Source organism: Bubalus bubalis, chromosome 3, assembly GCF_019923935.1.
Source record: "Bubalus bubalis isolate 160015118507 breed Murrah chromosome 3, NDDB_SH_1, whole genome shotgun sequence".
NCBI lineage: Eukaryota > Metazoa > Chordata > Mammalia > Artiodactyla > Bovidae > Bubalus > Bubalus bubalis.
In genome coordinates this window covers 72,825,334-72,848,323 of record NC_059159.1, presented here as the reverse complement: position 1 = coordinate 72,848,323, position 22,990 = coordinate 72,825,334, and the positions used below count along the sequence as shown (strand labels likewise).

The following is a 22,990-nucleotide window of genomic DNA, read 5'->3' as shown; positions in this document are numbered from 1 at the left end:
ATTGTTACTGGCTTCTTGTGTGCCGTTCCAGAAGGTTAACAAATATGGGTACATTCTTTTGTTCTTTCCAAAATGGTAGGACAATTCTGCACCTTTGTTTTTTTATTGATGATATATTGCGGAGATGGTTGCAACCAGTCTGCTATTAGCAGACATTTCCATTGTTTCCAACCTTTTGCTACTACAATGATGCAGTATTCTTATCCAGACATAAATTGTGCATGTGTTTGAAGTATAGGCATCTGACAAATTCCAAGAAGTGGAACTACTGGCCAAAGGTAATCTTATGTTTTTAGCCATGTCTCATGGCATGCTGGAGAAGGCAATGGCAACCCACTCCAGTACTCTTGCCTGGAAAATCCCATGGACAGAGGAGCCTGGAAGGCTGCAGTCCACGGGGTCGCTGGGAGTCGGACACAACTGAGCGACTTCACTTTCACTTTTCACTTTCATGCATTGGAGAAAGAAATGGCAACCCACTCCAGTATTCTTGCCTAGAGAATCCGTCTATGGGGTCACACAGAGTCGGACACGACTGAAGTGACTTAGCAGCAGCAGCAGCAGCAGCAGCATGGCATGCAGGATCTCCGTTCCCCGACTAGGGATCAAACTCACATCCTTGGTAGTGAAAGCACAGAGTTCTAACCAGTGGGTCACCAGGGAATGTCCAGGAATCTTTATTTAAAAATTGAACACTACCAAATTGCTCTCCTTGGTGTTTGCATCAATTTATTTGCCAACAACATATGAAGGTGCTTGTTTCCCCACACCCCCAACAATATAAAATATGATCATTAAAAAAGAAACTAAAAGAAGAAACAAAGAAACTCAATCCATCTGAGTCACAAAAGATGGCATGAAAACGAAGCTAAGCATTTTACCTATTTTAGAAAGATCTGCTTTTCTCTCTGTGAACTATTTGTTCACTTCCTTTGCTCATTTTTCTGCCAGGCTTTGATTTCTTTTTCTTCTTAATGTAGATTTATAGTCGTTCTTTAAAAAATAAGAAAATTACCCCTTTGCTGGCAATATGTTTTTTCCCGTTTATCTTAATTTGGGGGCGGGCCACACTGCAGCAGCTTGTGGGTTCTTAGCTTCCTGAACAGGGGTTGAACCTGAGCCCTCATCAGTGAAAGCACTGAGTCCTAGCCACTACCAGGGAATCCCCTCCTGTTTACTGTTTCTATTTATTGACAGTTTTTTTCTCTATGGGGAAAATTTTAATTTTTATAATCACAACTTAAAATCTTGCTTTCTTTATTTATACAGCATATATAATATATATACAAAATATATAAAATAAATAAAGCAAGATTTTAAGTTATACATTTTCTTTCGAGGCTCTGAATATTATAGATTACTCATAAAGCCTTCCTTCCCTGCTGCTGCTGTTAAGTCGCTTCAGTCGTGTCTGACTCTGTGCAACCCCGTAGACGGCAGGCCACCAGGCTCCCCCATCCCTGGGATTCTCCAGGCAAGAACACTGGAGTGGGTTGCCATTTCCTTCTCCAATGCATGAAAGTGAAAAGTGAAAGTGAAGTCGCTCAGTCATGTCCAACTCTTCACGACCCCATGAACTGCAACCTACCAGACTCCTCCATCCATGGGATTTTCCAGGCAAGAGTACTGGAGTGCGGTGCCATTGCCTTCTCTGGGTATTTATCACATTAGCATCTTATTTCATGCTTTTCTATTTATGAATGGCCTGCACTCTACACTTTAAGGTTTACTATGGTCCTCTGCTGTGCAATATAAGACTATTCTGCTGATGAACCATTATATACATGTGTATACATTTCCCCACTGGCTAATACTATTTTATGGACACTTAGTGATGGCTTACTTTTTCTCCCCTTTGAGCTCTAAATGCACAACCAGACACAAAGAGATGGGGCTAATTCAAACTGCACAAACTAAACGTAGTGAGCATCTTGTCAGTGCTTGGTTTTGTATACATGCTTTCTTTTTTTCCCTCAAGTTTCAGTGTTTTCTAGGCTGTCTTTACAAAACACCGAACACTGCTTCTTTATCTGTACCTGTGCACAACGACAAAGGCTTCGAGGGTCCAGGAAAGAAAAGATATATAAAGATAACACCCTTGGCAGCTTGGTAGTAAAATCCAGAGCTTCTGCTGGAATTTTCTCCTGAAGCTTTCGACAGCAGAACTTTTGCTGTGACAGGGAGCAGCGTTCTAACAGGCTTGTCAGGATTCTTCTCCTCTGAGTGTCTGTCCATTTGTCAAACTGGAAAAAAAAAAAGCAAAGCAGAACAAAAAAAAAGCTCCAGGTTTAGTCTGACACCAGAGAGACACAAAGAACTGCATAGAAAGTTTAGTAACTTATTCCTAACGAATTGCATGCATTTCTTTCCCCAACGAGTACACCCCACGTTTTGCCACCTACCTGTTCTTTCTCACATTTGTGTGTGTGAGCCCAAGCAAGGCCAGTGTGGACACAGATGTGCACCTGACCTCAAAACTTGGAGTTACAGAAAAATTTGGGAGCTGGTCATAGTCATAAACTGAGAATATATATAGACTTGTAAAATATAGATCTTCTTTAACTTCTGATGGGGCTATATCCCAATTAATCCATCACAAGTTGAATATATCATAAATTAAAAATGCATGTAATACACTTAATCTACCAAACATCCTAGCTTAGCCCAGTCTACTTTAATGTGCTCAGAACACTTAAATGAACCTTGATGCTTGTTGCTGTTGTTTAGTCACCCAGTCATGTCCAACTGTTTTGCGACTCTATGAACTGTTGACCACCAGGCTCCTCTGTCCATGGGATTCTCCAGGCAAGAATACTGGAGTGGGTTGTCATGCCCTTCTCCATGGGATCTTCCTGACCCAGGGATCAAACCTGAGTCTCCTGCATTGACAGGGGTATTCTTTATTACTGAGACACCAGGAAAGCCCTCACATGAACCTAGAGTTGGGCAAAATCATCTACCACAAAGTCTATTTTATAATAAAGTGTTGACTAGTTCATGTAATTTATTGACTTAGTAGGGAATGGCAACCCACTCCAGTATTCTTGCCTGGAGATTTCCATGGACAGAGGAGCCTGGTGGGCTACAGTCCATGGGGTTGCACAGATTTGGACACAACCCACGCAACTTAGCGTGCACACAAGCACACTGAATGTGAAACCAGAATGGCTGTCTGGGTACTGATGGTTTTAAGTGTATTTGGCCTGTACTCTTGTGACCGAGTGGCTGACTGGGAGCTGTGGCTCACTGGCTGCCCAGCACCATAAATGAGTATCCTACTGCACATGGCTAGCCACCCCTCCCAAAAAACCCAAATACAAAATTTAAATATGGTTTCCACTGAACGTCTATCACTTTTGCATCACTGTAAAGCCAAAAAGTTGCTAAGCCAAAGTATCTTAAGCCAGTACGACCTTAAGAGAAGACACCTGGGCAGTAAGTCTCCCCCCACAGTTTCTTTATCAGCTCATTAGTGATTAAAACTCCAGGACCAGAAACAAACCTTTGTGTTCACAATTAGAGATAAGGCAATACGAGCAAATATCTCTGAGAAGGGGGAGTATATAGGGTTAAAGACGTGTGTGTGTGTGTGTGTGTTCTCAGTCACTCACTCTTGTCTGAGTCTTTGCTTAGCCCGCTAGGGTCCTCTGTCCATGGAATTTTCCAGGCAAGAATACTGGGATGGGGTGCCATTTCCTATTCCAAGGGATCTTCCCAACCCAGGGATCGAACCTGCGTCTTCTGGGTCTCCTGCATTGGCAGGCAGATTCTTTACCACTAGCACCACCTGGGAAGCCCCAGTTAAAGTCCTACTAATATGTAAATGATTGATATGATTGGAGAGGAAAAGTTGATAGCAGGACCTGGAAAAAAAAAGAGTGCCAGAGACAGGAAGTACATGCCAAAGCAATCTGGGGCATGCCAAACAAACGCTTGCGTTACTTCACAATTTTCCCCAGTAATGACCCCAAGCCAGTCCCAAGATTAGTGACTGATCAAAGATGAGAACGTGAGAGCTGGCCAAAATCAAAAGAAAGGTTCTTATGGGAACAGCTAGCAGCTGAAGGAGCTGTTATCAGAGTCTAAATCTCTGTTTTTCTTCTTTAGTCCATTAGAGAAGAGAAAACAGGGAAGTTTGGGGCTACTTGTATTTTATACGTTATTGCATTTCACTGATAGATATTTGCTAGTTATTATAAAGTAATCAGAATTTTATAATACTTTAGTTGTGATCATAAAATACATTGACCACCTTAAAAGGCATATAAAGTAAAAATGTATTTTTGACATACCTTATGACAAGTCAGCTGCTTTATAATCATAGGATTTTTTTTTAATTAGTTGGAGTGCCTCTTGATTAAAACCATTCACTGTGGGACTTCCTTGGTAGTCCAGTGGTTAAGAATCCGCCAGTGCAGGGGACATGGGTTCCATCCCTGGTCTGGGATGATTCCACGTGCTGCAGGGCAAGTAAGCCTGAGAATCACAACTGCTGAGCCCACACGCCAAGGCGACTGAAGCCCAAGCACCCTAGGGCCTGTGCTCTGCAACCAGACAAGCCACTGCAGTAGGAAGACTGCATACTGCAAGTAGAGAAGGGTGGTCCCGTGCTCACGACAACTAGACAAAGCCCGCACACAGCAACGAAGACCCAGCTCAGCCATAAACAAATAAATAAAAACAATCTGCCTTCCAACGCAAGGGACTAGGGTTGATACCTGCTCGGGGAACTAAGATCCCACATGCCACAACTAGAGAAAGCCTGTGTGTTGCAACAAAGACCCAGAGCAGCCAAAACAAAGAATTTTAAATAAAACAAAAACTATTCACTGTTACCAGATCTATTCAGTGCTCATGAATCTCACTTTGGACACTATCATTCAAGAGGGAGGGGGGACTCTGAAATGAAAAAAAAAAAAATCAGAAACCTTAACTTACAAATAAGTGAATATAATGTATTCATGTACGAATGTTCCCAGATTTCCTCTCGGCCTGTTTCTGCACAGTCCAACTAACATAAAACGAGACTTCTTTCCTTTGGGGATGGATTATTAGAATGATAGAGAAGCCAGACCAGAGTGGTGAGGGCCAGGGGAAGGACCAGCCCACGACGCTGCGGTGATCTCTAAAACAAGGAGCCAGTGGGGGGCATATGGAGACAGGAGAGCTGCAGGGTTTTGGCTTGAAGGCAGTTTGTGGCGGTTCAGACTGTAACTGCCTTTCCGGCAGTTATACAGTGTGAGAGAACTGGGGAATGAAGAAAGGGAATCTGGTAAGTATTGTTATGAGCTCTGAATTGGATCCCCTGTGACTTTTCTTTGAGAGACAACATGAAAATTGGTATTCATTTTTAAAATTACTTTGGGCGGTGCTACGTGCTACTCTGTAGAAACTGAGCTACATGGGGACCCAGGATGATTAAGGTTACGAAAAAAAATTTTATGGGATATAATTAGCACTACAGTAAATCAGAAATAACCCCAAATGCCTCACAATAGTGGATCAGCTCAGCAACATGATAAGAGAAAATATGGCATTAAGCATGTATGGGGGCTTTGGGAATGAGGCCATTCAGAGTCTCACTAAGAACCTCTTAATTTCTTCATTTATACATTGAGAATAATTATATCTAAATTTAGAGTTACTTGGAAGATTAAATAAATGAAAATATGTATAAAATTCCTAATATTATAAACAGTGGTACCCAACCTTTTTGGCACCAGGGACCAGTTTCATAGAAGAGAATTTTTTTTCCACAGACTCGGGGAACAGGCAGAGAGGGATGGCTTCGGGGTGATTCAAGAGCATTACATTTTGTTGCAGTTCAGTCGCTCAGTCACATCCAACTCTTTGCAACTCCATGGGCTGCAGCATGCCAGACTTCCCTGTCCTTCGCCATCTCCTGGAGCTGGCTCAAACTCATGTCCTGAGTCAGTGATGTTTTCCTACCATCTGGTCCTCTGTTGTCCCCTTCTCCTCCTGCCTTCAATCTTTCCCAGAAACTAAGTCAGTTCTTTGCATCAGGTGGCCAAAGTATTGGAGTTTCAGCTTCAGTATTAGTCCTTCCAGTGAATATTCAGGACTGACTTCCTTTAGGATTGACTGGTTTGATTTCCTTGCAGTCCAAGGGACTCTCAAGAGTCTTCTCCAACACCACAGTACAAAAGCATCAATACTTCATCACTCAGCCTTCTTTATGGTTCAACTCTCGCATCCATACATGACTACTGGAAAAACTACAGCATTACATTTATTGTGCACTTTATTTCTAATGCAATGCCACTGCTGATCTGATGAGAGGTACCAACAGGTCTGTGGCCCAGAGGTTGGGGACCCCTGTTATAAAATATCATAGTGATGTTAAAAATAATAAGCATGAGGGGTAAATCATTAGATATGCAAATAATTAAATTGCAAAGCATAAAGTTACCATGTTTGTACATTAACAAGGACAGGAAGCACATTTGGAAGGACTGAGTTCAGCTCAATTATTTTCATGGGTGCCCACAAGAAGAGAACAGGCTCAGATTGAAGAACAGTGATTTAGAATGAATATAAAAGAACATTAGGATTATAAAGTGCTGAAGAAATCTATAAAAGAAAACATTCAAACCTTTCCCTCTAGAGATTAAAAAGATAATTACATTGGTTTCTCATTTATTTCCCTGATTATAACAGTCAAAGATAATTTATATTTGGCTTTGATAGGTGTTCTTTGCCTCGGGGGTTTCTCCTTTCTAATTGTGTTTATTTAGGCTAATAGAAAATGAATTTGCATTCCTTGAACTTCTACCAGTTGAAGGTGGGTAGATGACTGAGAAGAATGCTTAATGGCTGGGGAAAATCCCCTTGGAATTTAAAAGGTGCTGGGAATAATCCAAAAAGTAGATAATCCATGGAAGAATTAACTGTACATGAATTTGGTAATCGCCCAGTATCTTTCTCTTTTTTAAAAAAATTTCTAAATTGAAGCATTGTTAATTTACAATGTTTCAGGTATATAGCATATGATTCAGCTATATATATATATGCACACACACACACACACACATATATTGTTTTAGATTCTTTTCCACTGTAGGATATTATAAGATATTGGATATAGTTCCTTGTGCTATACAGTAGGTTCCTGGTTTTGTTTTTTTTTTTATCTATTTTATATATAGTAGTATATATATCTATTATATATAAAATAGATTTAAAAAAAAGAAAAATCCCATGGACGGAAGAGCCTGGTAGCTGCAGTCTATGGGGTCGCTCAGAGTCGGACACGACTGAGCAACTTCACTTTCACTTTTCACTTTCATGCATTGGAGAAGGAAATGGCAACGCACTCCAGTATTCTTGCCTGGAGAATCCCAGGGACGGGGGAGCCTGGTGGGCTGCCGTCTATGGGGTCACACAGAGTCGGACACGACTGAAATGACTTAGTATAGCATATATATCTGTCCCACATCTCTTGCTTCAGCTCTTCAAGAAAAAAGAGCCAAAACATCATAGCCAGGGATCTAATGTGTGAGACAGGGGAGCAGCTAGGACCATTTTCTTATCCTGGTACCATGTATGATACCTCATTTTATAGTTAGTTCCTTTTTAATATTAATATCATATATAATCAATATATGACATTATGCTGTATTATTTTATGCTATACTATCCTATATGGCCATAACTGGTGACTCAGTGGAAAAGAATACGCCTGCCAAGCAGGAGAAAGGGGGTCAATCCCTGGGTCAGGAAGATTCCTTGAAGAAGGAAATGGCAACGGGCTCCAGTATCCTTGCCTGGGAAATGACATGGACAGAGGAGCCTGGTGGGCTTACAGTCCACAGGGTCTTAGTGACTAAACAGCAACAATACTATCTTATATTATATCATAATTATATTTTATAGTTACTTTTAATGCTTTTGTATAGGGATTTCTTGACAATAGGATTGTGAAAATCCCATTTTCAGAGTAGTTGTTACAAGGATTCTTGTTGCACTTTCAAGATGTGAGGACCATTGCTAGGGCATTAGTACCACTCATCTCACACCAAGGGAAGGAAAGTTCTCAGGCAGTGAGGTCAAGATGAAGGAAGAGGTTGTTATTTTTTGCTTTTTGGTTATAATATCTTGGGCTTCCCTGGTGGCTCAGCTGGTAAAGGGAGACCTGGGTTTGATCCCTGGGTTGAAAAGATCCCCTGGAGAAGGAAATGGCAACCCACTCCAATATTCTTGCTTGGAAAATCCCATGGACAGAGGAACTTGGCGGGCTACAGTTCATGGAGTCGCAAAAGAGTCAGACACGACTGAGGATGCACACATGGCTAAATATAAAATACTTTTTGGACTGTCTATCATTGAATAGGTTTCACATTACATCTTGCCCCTTACTATCCAGATTGTTTTTAAAAGTGACTTTACTTCTAATATGAGATTGAGCTTTAAAGCCAATACTTGAGTCCTACAATGAAAATCCCAAGTAATGCTAAGTTTAAAAATCAGTATCCTTGGGCTTCCCTGGTGGCTCAGTGGTAAAGAATCTGCCTGCCAATGCAGGTGACATGGGTTTGATTCCTGATCTGGGAAGATCCTATATGCATTGGAGCAACTAAGCCCGTGTGCCACAACTACTGAGCATGCCACAACTTAAACGAGAAGGCTCTAGAGCCCATGCTCTGCAATAAGAGAAGCCATGGCAATGAGAAGCTTGCACACCACAACTAGAGAAAAGTCTGTACATCGAGGAAGACCCAGCACAGCCATAAATAAAGGAAAAATTTTTAAAATCTGAATCTTTACTTCTCTCCTTTCTTCTTTATTGAAAATGCATTCCTTATGCTATCCATCTGTTATGTTGTTCATAAAACACACAGACAAAAAAAGCCTAAAACCTAAAATGGAGAGAGAAAACTGAATAAAAATAAACTGGAAATATCCCCTTCAAACTTAATTCATGTGGCTTTCATGGAGGTATAAAGATTACCATATGATGTAGTGAATTTATGGAATAAGTTTGTTGTTGGGCAAAAGAGAAAAACCAGTATCATTTATTCATTTAGAAAGTATTTATTAAATGCCTGATAGCATCAAGCAATGTACAACAAGGAGCATGGTAAAACCATGCCTGATTGGATCAGTTTGGCTGATTGGAATAGAGAGATAATTAATGATCTTTGCAAATATCAACGACCTTTGCAAATATATGCTTCTATTAGTTATGGTAAAAGAAAAGACTCAACAAGATCTTTTAAAAAGTTTGAAGACCTTGAATTTTATCCAGGGTGATATTAAAAAATGTTTAACAACTGGCAATGCTGCTGCTGCTGCTAAGTCGCTTCAGTCATGTCCGACTCTGTGTGACCCCATAGACCTCAGCCCACCAGGCTCCCCCGTCCCTGGGATTCTCCAGGCAAAAACACTGGAGTGGGTTGCCATTTCCTTCTCCAATGCATGAAAGTGAAAAGTGAAAGTGAAGTTGCTCAGTCGTGTCTGACTCTTAGCGACCCCATGGACTGCAGCCTACCAGGCTCCTCCATCTATGGGATTTTGCAAGACAAGAGTACTGGAGTGGGGTGCCATTGCCTTCTCTGGGCAATGCTGCTGCTGCTGCTGCTAAGTCGCTTCAGTCGTGTCCGACTCTGTGTGACCCCATAGACCGCAGCCCACCAGGCTCCCCCGTCCCTGGGATTCTCCAGGCAAAAACACTGGAGTGGGTTGCTATTTCCTCCTCCAATGCATGAAAGTGAAAAGTGAAAGTGAAGTCGCTCAGTTGTGTCTGACTCTTAGCGACCCCATGGACTGCAGCCTACCAGGCTCCTCCGTCCATGGGATTTTCCAAGCAAGAGTACTGGAGTGGGGTGCCATTGCCTTCTCCCCTGGGCAATGCTACCAACCAATCAAAATAGACAGAGGCAGGTCAGCCATACCAATGAATTCTGCCTGAACATTGGCCCTAGTTATATTAATTTAGGGATTTCCACTCATAGTAAGTAGAATGAAAAGCAAACATAGTCATTTTAAATATATCTCTTTTTATTTTATCTATTTGCTTTTTTTATAAGTCTCTTTTTTAAGTTGTTGGTAACAAAGTTAGTTTAAAAACACAAACAATATGAGAAAAACTTAGATTTTAAATTTCAGGTATTTTTCATTTTGCCATTTTTAGTGAATTTATTTTATAAAATTTTATTATTATTTTGAATAGGTATTACCTTCACATGATTAAAAACATTCACAAGATTAAAAATTCAAAAGACACAAAAGGCTCTCCCGGTAAGAATCTCTTCCACCCTTTAGACAGTTTTCCTGTCTGAAGGAAATCAATATTGCCCCTTTTCTTGTAAAAGTAAAGTGAAGTTGACCAGTCTTGTCCAACTCTTTGTGACCCCACGGACTGTAACCTGCCAGGCTCCTCCGTCCATGGGGTTTTCCAGGCAAGAATACTGGAATGGGTTGCCATTTCCTTCTCCCGGGGATATGTAAAGTCTTCCAGAAACACTGTGTACGTGACTTTTTTTTTTCTTCTTTAGGTTAGTAAATCTCCTTAGACTGGAGCTTGTAGACCAGCAAAGAAAAGAAGTGGTGACCAAATCAGACAAATAAGAACGGTAAGATACAATGCTTTTTATCTTAGTCTCAGTGGGATGGATTGAATGTTTATGTCACCCCCAATTCCTAAATTGAAACCCTAACCCTATGGTAATGACCCAGGGAGGTGGGTGGGGCCTTTGAGAGGATTAGGTCATGAGGGAGCGCATTCATATATGGGATTGGGAGCATGCATGCTCAGTTACTCAGTTGTGTCTGGCTCTTTGCAACCCTGTGGACTGTAGCCCGCCAGGTTCCTCTGTCGATAGGATTTCCCAGGCAAGAATACTGGAGTGGGTTGCCACTTCCTACTCCAGGGGATCTTCCTGACCCAGAGAGCGAACCAGAGTTTCCTGATTGGCAGGCGGATTCTTTACCACTGAGCCACCAGGGAAGCCCTCATGAATGGGTTTAGTGTCCTTTATTAAAGAGACTACAGAGTGACCTGTTAGCCCTTTTGTCATGTGAAGACACATGGAGAGTCTCTGAGCCAGAAAGCAGATTCCCACCACACACCGAGTCTGCCAGCACCTTGATCTTGGACTTTCCAGCCTCTAGAACTATGAGAAATAAATTTTCTGCCGTTTATAAGCCCCCACACCCACCAGTGTTTTGTTATAGCACCCGGAATGGACTAAGACATATGGGAAAATGAATCTCAGTAACTCACAGGGTAGGATATTCTGTCTACTACTATATTCTGGGGCAAAGATGCTCCCTTCAAAGGAAAGAAGGCTTTGACTGTATGCTTTAAAGATGGACTATTTCAAGTTAGCAGCAGCAGCAGAGTTAAAGAAATCCAAGTATAAAGTATACTACCCAAAGCAATCTATAGATTCAATGCAATCCCTATCAAGCTACCAACAGTATTCTTCACAGAGCTAGAACAAATAATTTCACAATTTGTATGGAAATACAAAAAACCTCGAATAGCCAAAGCAATCTTGAGAAAGAAGAATGGAACTGGAGGAATCAACCTACCTGACTTCAGGCTCTACTACAAAGCCACAGTTATCAAGACAGTATGGTACTGGCACAAAGACAGAAATATAGATCAATGGAACAAAATAGAAAGCCCAGAGATAAATCCACGCACATATGGACACCTTATCTTTGACAAAGGAGGCAAGAATATACAATGGATTAAAGACGATCTCTTTAACAAGTGGTGCTGGGAAATCTGGTCAACCACTTGTAAAAGAATGAAACTAGAACACTTTCTAACACCATACACAAAAATAAACTCAAAATGGATTAAAGATCTCAGCGTAAGACCAGAAACTATAAAACTCCTAGAGGAGAACATAGGCAAAACACTCTCTGACATACATCACAGCAGGATCCTCTATGACCCACCTCCCAGAATATTGGAAATAAAAGCAAAAATAAACAAATGGGACCTAATTAACCTTACAAGCTTCTGCACATCAAAGGAAACTATTAGCAAGGTGAAAAGACAGCCTTCAGAATGGGAGAAGATAATAGCAAATGAAGCAACTGACAAACAACTAATCTCGAGAATATACAAGCAACTCCTACAGCTCAACTCCAGAAAAATAAATGACCCAATCAAAAAATGGGCCAAAGAACTAAATAGACATTTCTCCAAAGAAGACATACAGATGGCTAACAAACACATGAAAAGATGCTCAACATCACTCATTATCAGAGAAATGCAAATCAAAACCACTATGAGGTACCATTTCACACCAGTCAGAATGGCTGCGATCCAAAAGTCTACAAGTAATAAATGCTGGAGAGGGTGTGGAGAAAAGGGAACCCTCTTACACTGTTGGTGGGAATGCAAACTAGTACAGCCACTATGGAGAACAGTGTGGAGATTCCTTAAAAAACTGGAAATAGAACTGCCTTATGATCCAGCAATCCCACTGCTGGGCATACACACTGAGGAAACCAGAAGGGAAAGAGACACGTGTACCCCAATGTTCATCGCAGCACTGTTTCTAATAGCCAGGACATGGAAGCAACCTAGATGTCCATCAGCAGATGAATGGATAAGAAAGCTGTGGTACATATACACAATAGAGTATGACTCAGCCATTAAAAAGAATACATTTGAATCAGTTCTAATGAGGTGGATGAAACTGGAGCCTATTATACAGAGTGAAGTAAGCCAGAAAGAAAAACACCAATACAGTATACTAACGCATATATATGGAATTTAGAAAGATGGTAACAATAACCCTGTGTACGAGACAGCAAAAGAGACACTGATGTATAGAACAGTCTTATGGACTCTGTGGGAGAGGGAGAGGGTGGGAAGATTTGGGAGAATGGCATTGAAACATGTAAAATATCATGTATGAAACGAGTTGCCAGTCCAGGTTCGATGCACGATACTGGATGCTTGGGGCTGGTGCCCTGGGACGACCCAGAGGGATGGTATGGGGAGGGAGGAGGGAGGAGGGTTCAGGATGGGGAACACATGTATACCTGTGGCGGATTCATTTTGATATTTGGCAAAACTAATACAATTATGTAAAGTTTAAAAATAAAATAAAATTAAAAAAAATTTTTTTAAAGGGATCCTGATTCGTTTTTTTTTTAACTAAGGTACAATTCATACGCCACCCCACCAGAGCATTTTCGTCTATTCACAAGGCTGTAAAGCCAGCACTGCTGTCTAATTTCAGAACGTTTCCATTACCCCCAATAAATTCCATACCCATTACAGTCAGTCACTCCTCCCCTGCTCCCTGGCCCCTAGAAACCACTCATCTATTTTCTGCCTCTATGGATTTGTCTATCTTGAATATTTCATATAAATGAAATCATATACTAGGTGGCTTCGGTGTCTGGTTTCTTTCACTCACACACTATGTTCAAAGTTTATGTTGTAGCATAGTACTTCTTGCTTTTTTCTTACCCTTGCTTTTTAAAATTTATGGAAAAATTTATATATTACAAAATTGATCATCTTAACCATTTTTAAGTGTACAGTTGAGTGACATGAAGCACACTCACACTGTTGTGCAACATCCCCCCCGTCCGTCTGCAGAACTGTTTTTAAAACTCAAGCAGAAACTCTGTACCCGTTAAATAACGTCCCGATTCCTTCGTAACCTCTATTTTATTTTCTTTCTCTGTGAATTTGCCTATTCTAAGAAGTTCATAAACGTGGAATCAAACAATATTGGTCCTTTTGTGTCTGGTTTATTTCACGTAGCACAATGTCTTCAAAGTTCATTCCTGTGAGCAGCTTGAAACAGAACTGCCTTTCATTTTAAGGCTGAAAACTATTCCATTGTTTGGCTAGACCCCGTTTTGTTTATCCATTTCTCACCAAATGGACGTTTGGGTGTTTATATTTTTGACAATTATGAATAATGCCACTGTGAACATCAGTGTACATGTTTTTGTATGACCATGTTTCCAGTTCTCTTGGGTGGAAGAGACTCTTAATGAGACTGTAGAGGAATCTGATGAGTAATACACATTGGCTAGAGATGGATAGATTAAGTCCCCTCATACAAACATTTGAGTTTCGAACTTTCAAAGATGCGAATGTGTGTTCGCATGTCCAATCACATTAGTTCATGTGTCTGGCGTGCTCGGTCATGTGTGTCCATCCTCTACAGGTGGCTGTGTTTTTGTGTATGTTACAGTACTGTGTAGAGTACAGTAGAACAGTTTTTTAATTTCAAGCCCAGGATGTCTAGAAGCAAGCTTACAAACAGCAGGATGTAGTCAATTGTGTTAGTTGGGTACCAAGGCTAACTTTGATTAGAGAAGGCGATGGCACCCCACTCCAGTACTCTTGCCTAGACAATCCCATGGACGGAGGAGCCTGGTAGGCTGCAGTCCATGGGGTCGCGAAGAGTCAGACATGACTGAGCGACTTCACTTTCACTTTTCACTTTCATGCATTGGAGAAGGAAATGGCAACCCACTCCAGTGTTCTTGCCTGGAGAATCCCAGGGACGGGGGAGCCTGGTGGGCTGCCGTCTATGGGGTCACACAGAGTCGGACATGACTGAAGCGACTTAGCAGTAGCAGCAAGGCTAACTTTGTTGGATTTATGATCAAATTGGACCTATGAATTCACTTTTGGAACATAACTCATTCATACATAGTGGACTTACTGTACTTTGATCATGGACAATGGTCCTTGAGACTGTTTCCTTTAAGGAAGTGTGAAAGTAACTTAGATATGGATATATAGCTATATAGATTTATATACACTCCTTTGTTAATGTTCCTTTTTATTATGGCTTATTCCAAGATATTAGATATAGTTTCCTGTGCTATACGGGAGGACCTTGTTGCTTAGCCATTCTAAATGTAATAGCTTGCATCTACCAACCCCAAACTCCCGGTCCGTCCTGCTCCCTCCTCTCCTCCCACTTGGCAACCACAAGTCTGATCTCTACGTCTGTGAGTCTGTTTCTGTTCTGAGGGTAGGTTCATTGGTGCCACAGTTTAGATTCCACATATAAGTGATATTCATATGGTGTTTGTCTTTCTCTTTCTGACTTAGAATCAAGTATACTTTAAATAGTTACCCATTTTCCAAGCAGAGCTCTTCTTTCTTCAAATACCTACAATTAAAAAAAAAAAACATGGAATGATTTCATATTTCATGGTTCAAAATACCCATTAAAAAGACATGATTAGGACTTCCCTGGTGGTCCAGTGGTTAAGAATCTGTCTGCCTATGCAGGGGACACGGGTTCAATCCCTGGTTCCAAAAGATTCCACGTGCCTTGGTGCAACTGAGCACACGTGCTACAAGTACTGAAGCCTGCATGCCCTAGAGCCCCTGCTCCCCAACAAGAGAAGCCACCATAATGAGAAGCCTGCTCACTGCAGACAAAGAGTGGCCCCTGCTTGCCAAAACTAAAGAAAGCCCGTGCACAGCAATGAAAACCCAGCACAGTCAAAAATAAAATAAATAAATTTAAAAAAGACATCATTAAAGGATCAATCACTAAATATTGACAGTCTTTTCCATTTTATCAACTGAGTATAAAGAGATAGATTTCGTACCTGAAAGGGTAACTTTATTTACAACTTGGGCAAACTTTCTTTTTTCTCAGTTTCTCCATGTGAATCAATTCATCTTAGAGAATAAATAATTTTTTAAAGGCAAGAAATATGGAGAAGGAAATGGTAACCCACTCCAGTATTCTTGCCTAGAGAATCCCATGGACGGAGCAGCCTGGTAGGTTACAGTCCACGGGGCTCGTAAAGAGTTGGACATGACTGAGCGACTTCACTATTCACTATTCACTATAGTCGGTATATAACTTCCTGCTAAAGACTAGCAGGGGGGTGGCGGGGGCACGCTTTCTGCCCCCTTCTGATGTCTATGTCAGAATCTTTCTTTATCTCCTTTATACTTTAATAAAACTTGATTACACACACACACAAAATAAATAAATAAAGGCAAGAAATAAAAGAATGGAACTATAAAGTGGAATCATTTTTGGAATTTGAAAGGTGATGACAAAACTGACAAAGGAAAAAAATAGGAAAACGGAGAACCTCCCTCCAAATATTTCAGCATTACTAGTATTAGAACTTGTGAAATTTATGAGTGAGTAGCTCTGTTTTTTTATTTCGTGAGTTCACATATCAGTGGGTGTACATTACTTATATGTTTGCATATGTGCGCCTCTGGGCTTACAGCTCAGTGTTTATCTGTATAGCTTTGTTGTTATACACCATTGAGGACAGAAACTATGTCTTATTCACCTTGACTTCTCCACTGCAGAGTGCTGTACGTGGCATATTACAGGTGCTCAAGCTTGCTGGAAGGAATGAACATGCTTGTGACAAATGAATATCCTTTGGCTGTATCGCTACCGCGGGAGTGTATTTACACATTAGTGGAGAGGCGTTTTCCTGAGGCTCAGTCATTTGTGTATCTATCTGAATGGGTGAGGAAGGGACAGCTAGAGTGAGAAGGTTTGGCAGAGGAGGGCGATCTGGAGCCAGGAAGCAAGAGACAGCAGGAAACAGGTGTGACTGTCTCTCTCACGCCCACCCTGCACTCTGTCGGCTTTCAGAATTGGGCTCCATGTTTTTCCCTTCCTCTTGGCACTTTCTAAATTCTCTCACCCTGTCAGAACATTCCTATTTAGAAACTAGCTCAGGCCTATTTCTTCCCTTTTGTGGAGGAAGATGAGGAGCTGGTTTCATGCTTCCAACAGATCTGTTTTCCTTCCTTTTTTTAGACTCTCAAATTCTGCTTTCAAAGGGCAGGCAAAATGGAGACTGAAATAATTGATTCAACAACAACCTCAAGGCCTGTAAAATGCCATCTTTGCTACTAACCAGGGAATATCATATATCACAGGTAGACACTCTTTATACTTTAGAGAAGAAGAAAAAGAATACCATTTTCTCCTCCCTCCTAATTAACTGCCCCCTGGGCTACTAGGACCCTCAAATAACACTGACAGATAATCTCAGAATTTCTAGATGAAAATAGAAGAGGGGATTTCCCTGGTGGTCCAGTGGTTAAGACTCTGTGTTTCCACTGCAGAAAGTGAGGGTTTGATACCTGGTTGGGCAATTAAGGTTCCACAGGCCAATGTTGTGGTCACAACAAGCAAACAAAGAAAAAGAAAATAGAAGAGAACCTATAAAATTAAAAAAAAAAAAAAAAACAAACCTATAGACATGTTCAGGACTGAAAAATCAGGATTCAGGGCTTTCATGGTGGTCCAGGGGTTAAGAATCTGCCTGCAAGTGCAGGACATACGGGTTCCATTCCTGGTCAGGGAAGATTCCACGTGCCTTGGGACAACTAAGCCAGTGATCCACAACTATTGATCCCGCATGCCCTAGAGTCCACGTGCGGTAACTAGCGAGTAGTCACCACTCGCTGCAACTAGAGAAAGCCCTCGTGCACCAACGAAGACTCAGTGCAGCCAAGAAAAAAGAAAAAATAACCAAAAAAAGAGAAAAATCAGGATTCACACATTTCTTGAACCCTTCTCTTGTGTCTAACAAAATCCTATCAAGCATCTAATTCCCCTCCCAAGTCTCGGGCACCAGCATTTTTCTGGTACCCACTGGTCTCACTCTTCTCAACTCCTCCTCCACTTGCAGCCCATGCTCCACCTGGCCTTTCTAGGATTTGCTATTGCCCACCAGGTGATTCTGTTCATTTTTGCTTCCCAGGTAGATTACAGCTACTTTCCCTTATATGATCCACAGGTTCCAGGGGAGGCCCTCAACAAAACACCTGCTGACTGAACAACAAGAGATTCAGATGTCATAGAATTTTAGGGCTAAAAGGAATCTTAAGATCTTTTTGTTCAATTTTTCTGTTTTAGAGAGGATAAGCAGAGGCCCAAAGGGTTACCTTTATAGATTAAAAAAAAAAATCATTGGTTCCAGACTGTATGTTCAGCTGAATAATATACTTGGCTCCTCACTAGAAAGCCATGCGGTGCAAGCGTGCTTAGTCATGTCCGACTCTTGGAGACCCCATGGACTGTAGCCTGCCAGGCTCCTCTGTCCATGGGATTTCCCAGGCAAGAATACTGGACTGGGTTGCCATTTCCCACTCTAGGGGACTCTCCCTGACCCAGGGATCAAACCCACGTCTCTTTCATGTCCTGCATTGACAGGCAGATTCTTTATCACTAACACCTAGGAAACCCTGCTAGAACCACGGTCTTTCCATTCTGACCCCAAACTTGATCTTCCCTATTCTGACCTCAAGCCCTACATTCTCAATGAATTGCTGCCCAGGGTTTGACCTGAGAGTGGGAAAAAAAAAAACAATTAGGTCCCAGGATGACAACCCCCTTTCCAAAGGACGATAGGAGGACCATCGTGGTGTCCAATGACAACAGAAGGCATCAGAAAGAAAGGGGCACTGACTTGAAGGGGTGGGGACAGCAAGAATGTAGCAGGTGGACTTCCCTGGTGGTCTAGTGGTTAAGACTCCAAACTCCCTATGTAGGGGGCCCGAGTTCCATCTCTGGTCAGGGAACTAGATTCCCCATGCTGCAACTAAAAAGATTCTGCACACCGCATCTAGAGATCCTGCATGCCGTAATGAAGACCCAGTGCAGTCAAATAAATAAATAAAATGAATATTTAAATAAATAAATAATAAATAAAGTCAGTCATTGATAATAAAATAAAATAAAGAGGGTGAGAGGTAGGGTCTTTAGAGGGCCAATGACCAAGTCTAAGCAGAGTCCAAGCAAATCCAGTTCTTCACCAAAAGGCGATTAGAGTCAGGTAGGAGAAGGCAATGGCACCGGACTCCAGTACTCTTGCCTGGAAAATCCCATGGATGGAGGAGCCTGGTAGGCTGCAGTCCATGGGGTAGCTAAGAGTCGGACAGGACTGGGCGACTTCACTTTCACTTTTCACTTTCATGCATTGGAGAAGGAAATGGCAACCCACTCCAGTGTTCTTGCCTGGAGAATCCCAGGGACAGAGGAGCCTAGTGGGCTGCCGTCTATGGGGTCGCACAGAGTCGGACATGACTGAAGCGACTTAGCAGCAGCAGCAGTAGCAGGGACTGATAGGCATGAGGGGCAGAAAGACAAACACTAGACAAACTCAGATCTGGTTCTAACTCTACCCTTGACAAGAAGTATAATTTGGAACAAATTATTTAACTGTCAGGTCCTCAGGCAGACTCAGAATTTTAGTCTCTGGTTGGGAGCAAGTCTTCATTCCAAGGATTTGCAATCAGATTTTTGATCTTACAAAGTTGGAAGAGGGTTGAAGGGATAAATTGGGAGTTTGGGATTAACATATACAAACTGCTATATATAAAATAAATAACCAACAAGGACCTACTTATAGTACATACACTACTCAATATTGTGTAATCACCCGTAAGGGAAAGAATCTGAAAAAGAATAGATATGTATAACTGAATCCCTTTGCTGTACACTTGAAACTAACACAACATTGTAAATCAGCCATACTTCGATTAAAATTAAAAAAGAGCCCGGAAACAGTATCACTTCAAGTGGAAAACATAGAGAGAATCGTCTTTCCTTGCAGAATGCTGCAGTTTGTTTACATCACAGTTTACTCAGAGCCTGCTGTTAAGTCAAAATCCCATGGTTGTTATTTTAGTCTGTTGACACTGTGGTTGCATATTTCACCATGTGACATCATTACCATGGAGGAGTAAGACATTTTGGGGCTCCTAAATGATGACTGATGGATGGTGGTTAGGTGCTTTTTCTCAGAACACCCTTTTAACTACATGTGTACTGTACTACATGTGTGAACCATATTAAAAAAAAAAATGTTGACCACTTTCAATTAAAACACTAGATGGAAAAAAAAACCTACACTAGACAGCAAAGAAATACATACTTATAAAACATTCCTCCTCTCAAAGTTTTCACAAGGCCTGAATTATCTTGTAATCTGATGATGCTATAATTTTGGCATCTACATTTGAATTCAATCTCTCTGCTTAAAGCCTCTTGTGAAGTTAAACTCCTATGAGGTTTATTTTAGACTGAAACAGTTTCATATTTCTCATTTTACTACAGAATAGAAAAAAGGCAAAATTAAAACAAAAACCAGGGACTTCCCTAGTGTTACAGTGTTTAAGACTCTGCGCTTGCAATGCAGGGTGCCTGGGTTCTATCCCTGGCCAGCAAACTAAAATCCCATATGCTGTGCAGTGTGGCCAAAACAAAAAAAGAGGACCTTAAAATTACGCTGATCATTGGCCAATGCCCTGCTGTAGAAGTGTAGAAAAGCCCTTGAAGTTATCGTATAGGCACGGTCTGCTCAACTGTGAACTTGGGCATCTATTTTTAACCCCTTTCACACAGTCAGAATGTGAGACCTGGAAGGGACCTCTGAGGTCATCTCAGGTATGACCTAAATCAAATCCCTTATGATTATACAATGGAAGTGAGAAATAGATTTAAGGGACTAGATCTGATAGATAGAGTGCCTGATGAACTATGGACGAAGGTTCGTGACATTGTACAGGAGACAGGGATCAAGACCATCCCTATGGAAAAGAAGCAAAAAAGCAAAAAAAGCAAAATGGCTGTCTGGGGAGGCCTTACAAATAGCTGTGAAAAGAAGAGAAGCGAAAAGCAAAGGAGAAAAGGAAAGATATAAGCATCTGAATGCTGAGTTCCAAAGAATAGCAAGAAGAGATAAGAAGGCCTTCCTCAGTGATCAATGCAAAGAAATAGTGGAAAACAACAGAATGGGAAAGACTAGAGATCTCTTCAAGAAAATTAGAGATACCAAGGGAACATTTCATGCAAAGATGGGCTCGATAAAGGACAGAAATGGTATGGACCTAACAGAAGCAGAAGATATTAAGAAGAGGTGGCAAGAATACACAGAAGAACTGTACAAAAAAGATCTTCACAACCCAGATAATCACGATGGTGTGATCACTCACCTAGGGCCAGACATCCTGGAATGTGAAGTCAAGTGGGCCTTAGAAAGCATCACTACGAAAAAAGCTAGAGGAGGTGATGGAATTCCAGTGGAGCTATTTCAAATACTGCAAAACTAATACACTTATGTAAAGTTTAAAAAAAAAAAAAATGATGCTGTGAAAGTGCTGCATTCAATATACCAGCAAATTTGGAAAACTCAGCAGTGGCCACAGGACTGGAAAAGGTCAGTTTTCATTCCAATCCCAAAGAAAGGCAATGCCAAAGAATGCTCAAACTAATGCACAATTGCACTCATCTCACACACTAGTAAAGTAATGCTCAAAGTTCTCCAAGCCAGGCTTCAGCAATACGTGAACCATGAACTTCCAGATGTTCAAGCTGGTTTTAGGAAAGGCAGAAGAACCAGAGATCAAATTGCCAACATCCGCTGGATCATCGAAAAAGCAAGAGAGCTCCAGAAAAACATCTATTTCTGCTTTATTGACTATGCCAAAGCCTTTGACTGTGTGGATCACAATAAACTGTGGAAAATTCTGAAAGAGATGGGAATACCAGATCACCTGACCTGCCTCTTGAGAAACCTATATGCAGGTCAGGAAGCAACAGTTAGAACTGGACATGGAACAACAGACTGGTTCCAAATAGGAAAAGGAGTACATCAAGGCTGTATATTGTCACCCTGCTATTTTAACTTATATGCAGAATACGTCATGAGAAATGCTGGGCTGGAAGAAACACAAGCTGGAATCAAGATTGCCAGGAGAAATATCAATAACCTCAGATATGCAGATGACAGCACCCTTATGGCAGAAAGTGGAGAGGAACTAAAAAGCCTCTTGATGAAAGTGAAAGAAGTTGGCTTAAAGCTCAACATTCAGAAAACGAAGATCATGGCATCTGGTCCCATCACTTCATGGGAAATAGATGGGGAAACAGTGGAAACAGTGTCAGACTTTATTTCTGGGGGTTCCAAAATCACGGCAGATGATGATTGCAGCCATGAAACTAAAAGACACTTCCTCCTTGGAAGGAAAGTTATGACCAACCTAGATAGCATATTGAAAAGCAGAGATATTACTTTGCCAAAAAAGGTCCGTCTAGTCAAGGCTATGGTTTTTCCAGAAGTCATGTATGGATGTGAGAGTTGGACTGTGAAGAAAGCTGAGTGCCGAAGAACTGATGCTTTTGAACTGTGGTGTTGGAGAAGACTCTTGAGAGTCCCTTGGACTGCAAGGAGAGCCAACCAGTCCATCCTAAAGGAGATCAGTCCTGGGTGTTCTTTGGAAGGAATGATGCTGAAGCTGAAACTCCAGTACTTTGGCCACCTCATGCGAAGAGTTGACTCACTGGAAAAGACTCTGATGCTGGGAGGGATTGGGGGCAGGAGGAGAAGGGGACGACAGAGGATGAGATGGCTGGATGGCGTCACCGACTCGATGGATGTGAGTTTCAGTGAATTCTGGGAGTTGGTGATGGACAGGGAGGCCTGGCCTGCTGCGATTCATGGGGTCACAAAGAGTCGGACACGACTGAATGACTGAACTGAAATGAACTGAACTGATCTGAACTGATCCAAGCCACTCAATTTCCAAAGGTAGGTAGTAAAGACAGAGGCATAAGAGACTTGCTGAAGTCAAGCAGGAGATTATTTAGTGCAGCTGATCTGGAACCTGTGTTTTTTAATTCTCAACATTATTGTTCTTTGCTCGCTTTTACTTATATATTTTTTTTAATTGTTAAATATCATTGCACTGTATACACTAAAAAACAAACAGTCTCTCTTCTAGCAGACTTCCCTCCTACTCTTCCATGTCGTCCAACTTTTTAGGGGAAACCACTATTGATAGTTGGGCTTCTCTGGTGGCTCAACTGATAAAGAACCCACCTGCCAATTCAGGAGACATAAAGAGACATGGGTTTAATCCCTAGGATGGGAAGATTCCCTGGAAGAGGGCATGGCAACCCACTCTAAATATTCTTGCCTGGAAAATTCCATGGACAGAGGAGCCTGGAGGGCTACAGTCTATGGAGTT

General features: G+C 41.5%; 1 protein-coding gene across 2 annotated transcripts in view; it reads right to left on the bottom strand.

Moving 5' to 3' along the window:
* Nucleotides 1–22,990, bottom strand: part of FBXO16 (F-box protein 16) — a 57,034-nt gene that overhangs the window by 25,802 nt on the left and 8,242 nt on the right. For both annotated transcript variants that reach the window (XM_025281380.3, XM_025281379.3), the window contains exons 3-4: nucleotides 15,096–15,131; nucleotides 2,037–2,243 (exon numbers count right to left, since the gene is read on the bottom strand). In XM_025281380.3, the coding sequence (XP_025137165.2) occupies nucleotides 2,037–2,243; nucleotides 15,096–15,131 (243 nt within the window). The remainder of the gene's footprint in view (nucleotides 1–2,036; nucleotides 2,244–15,095; nucleotides 15,132–22,990) is intronic.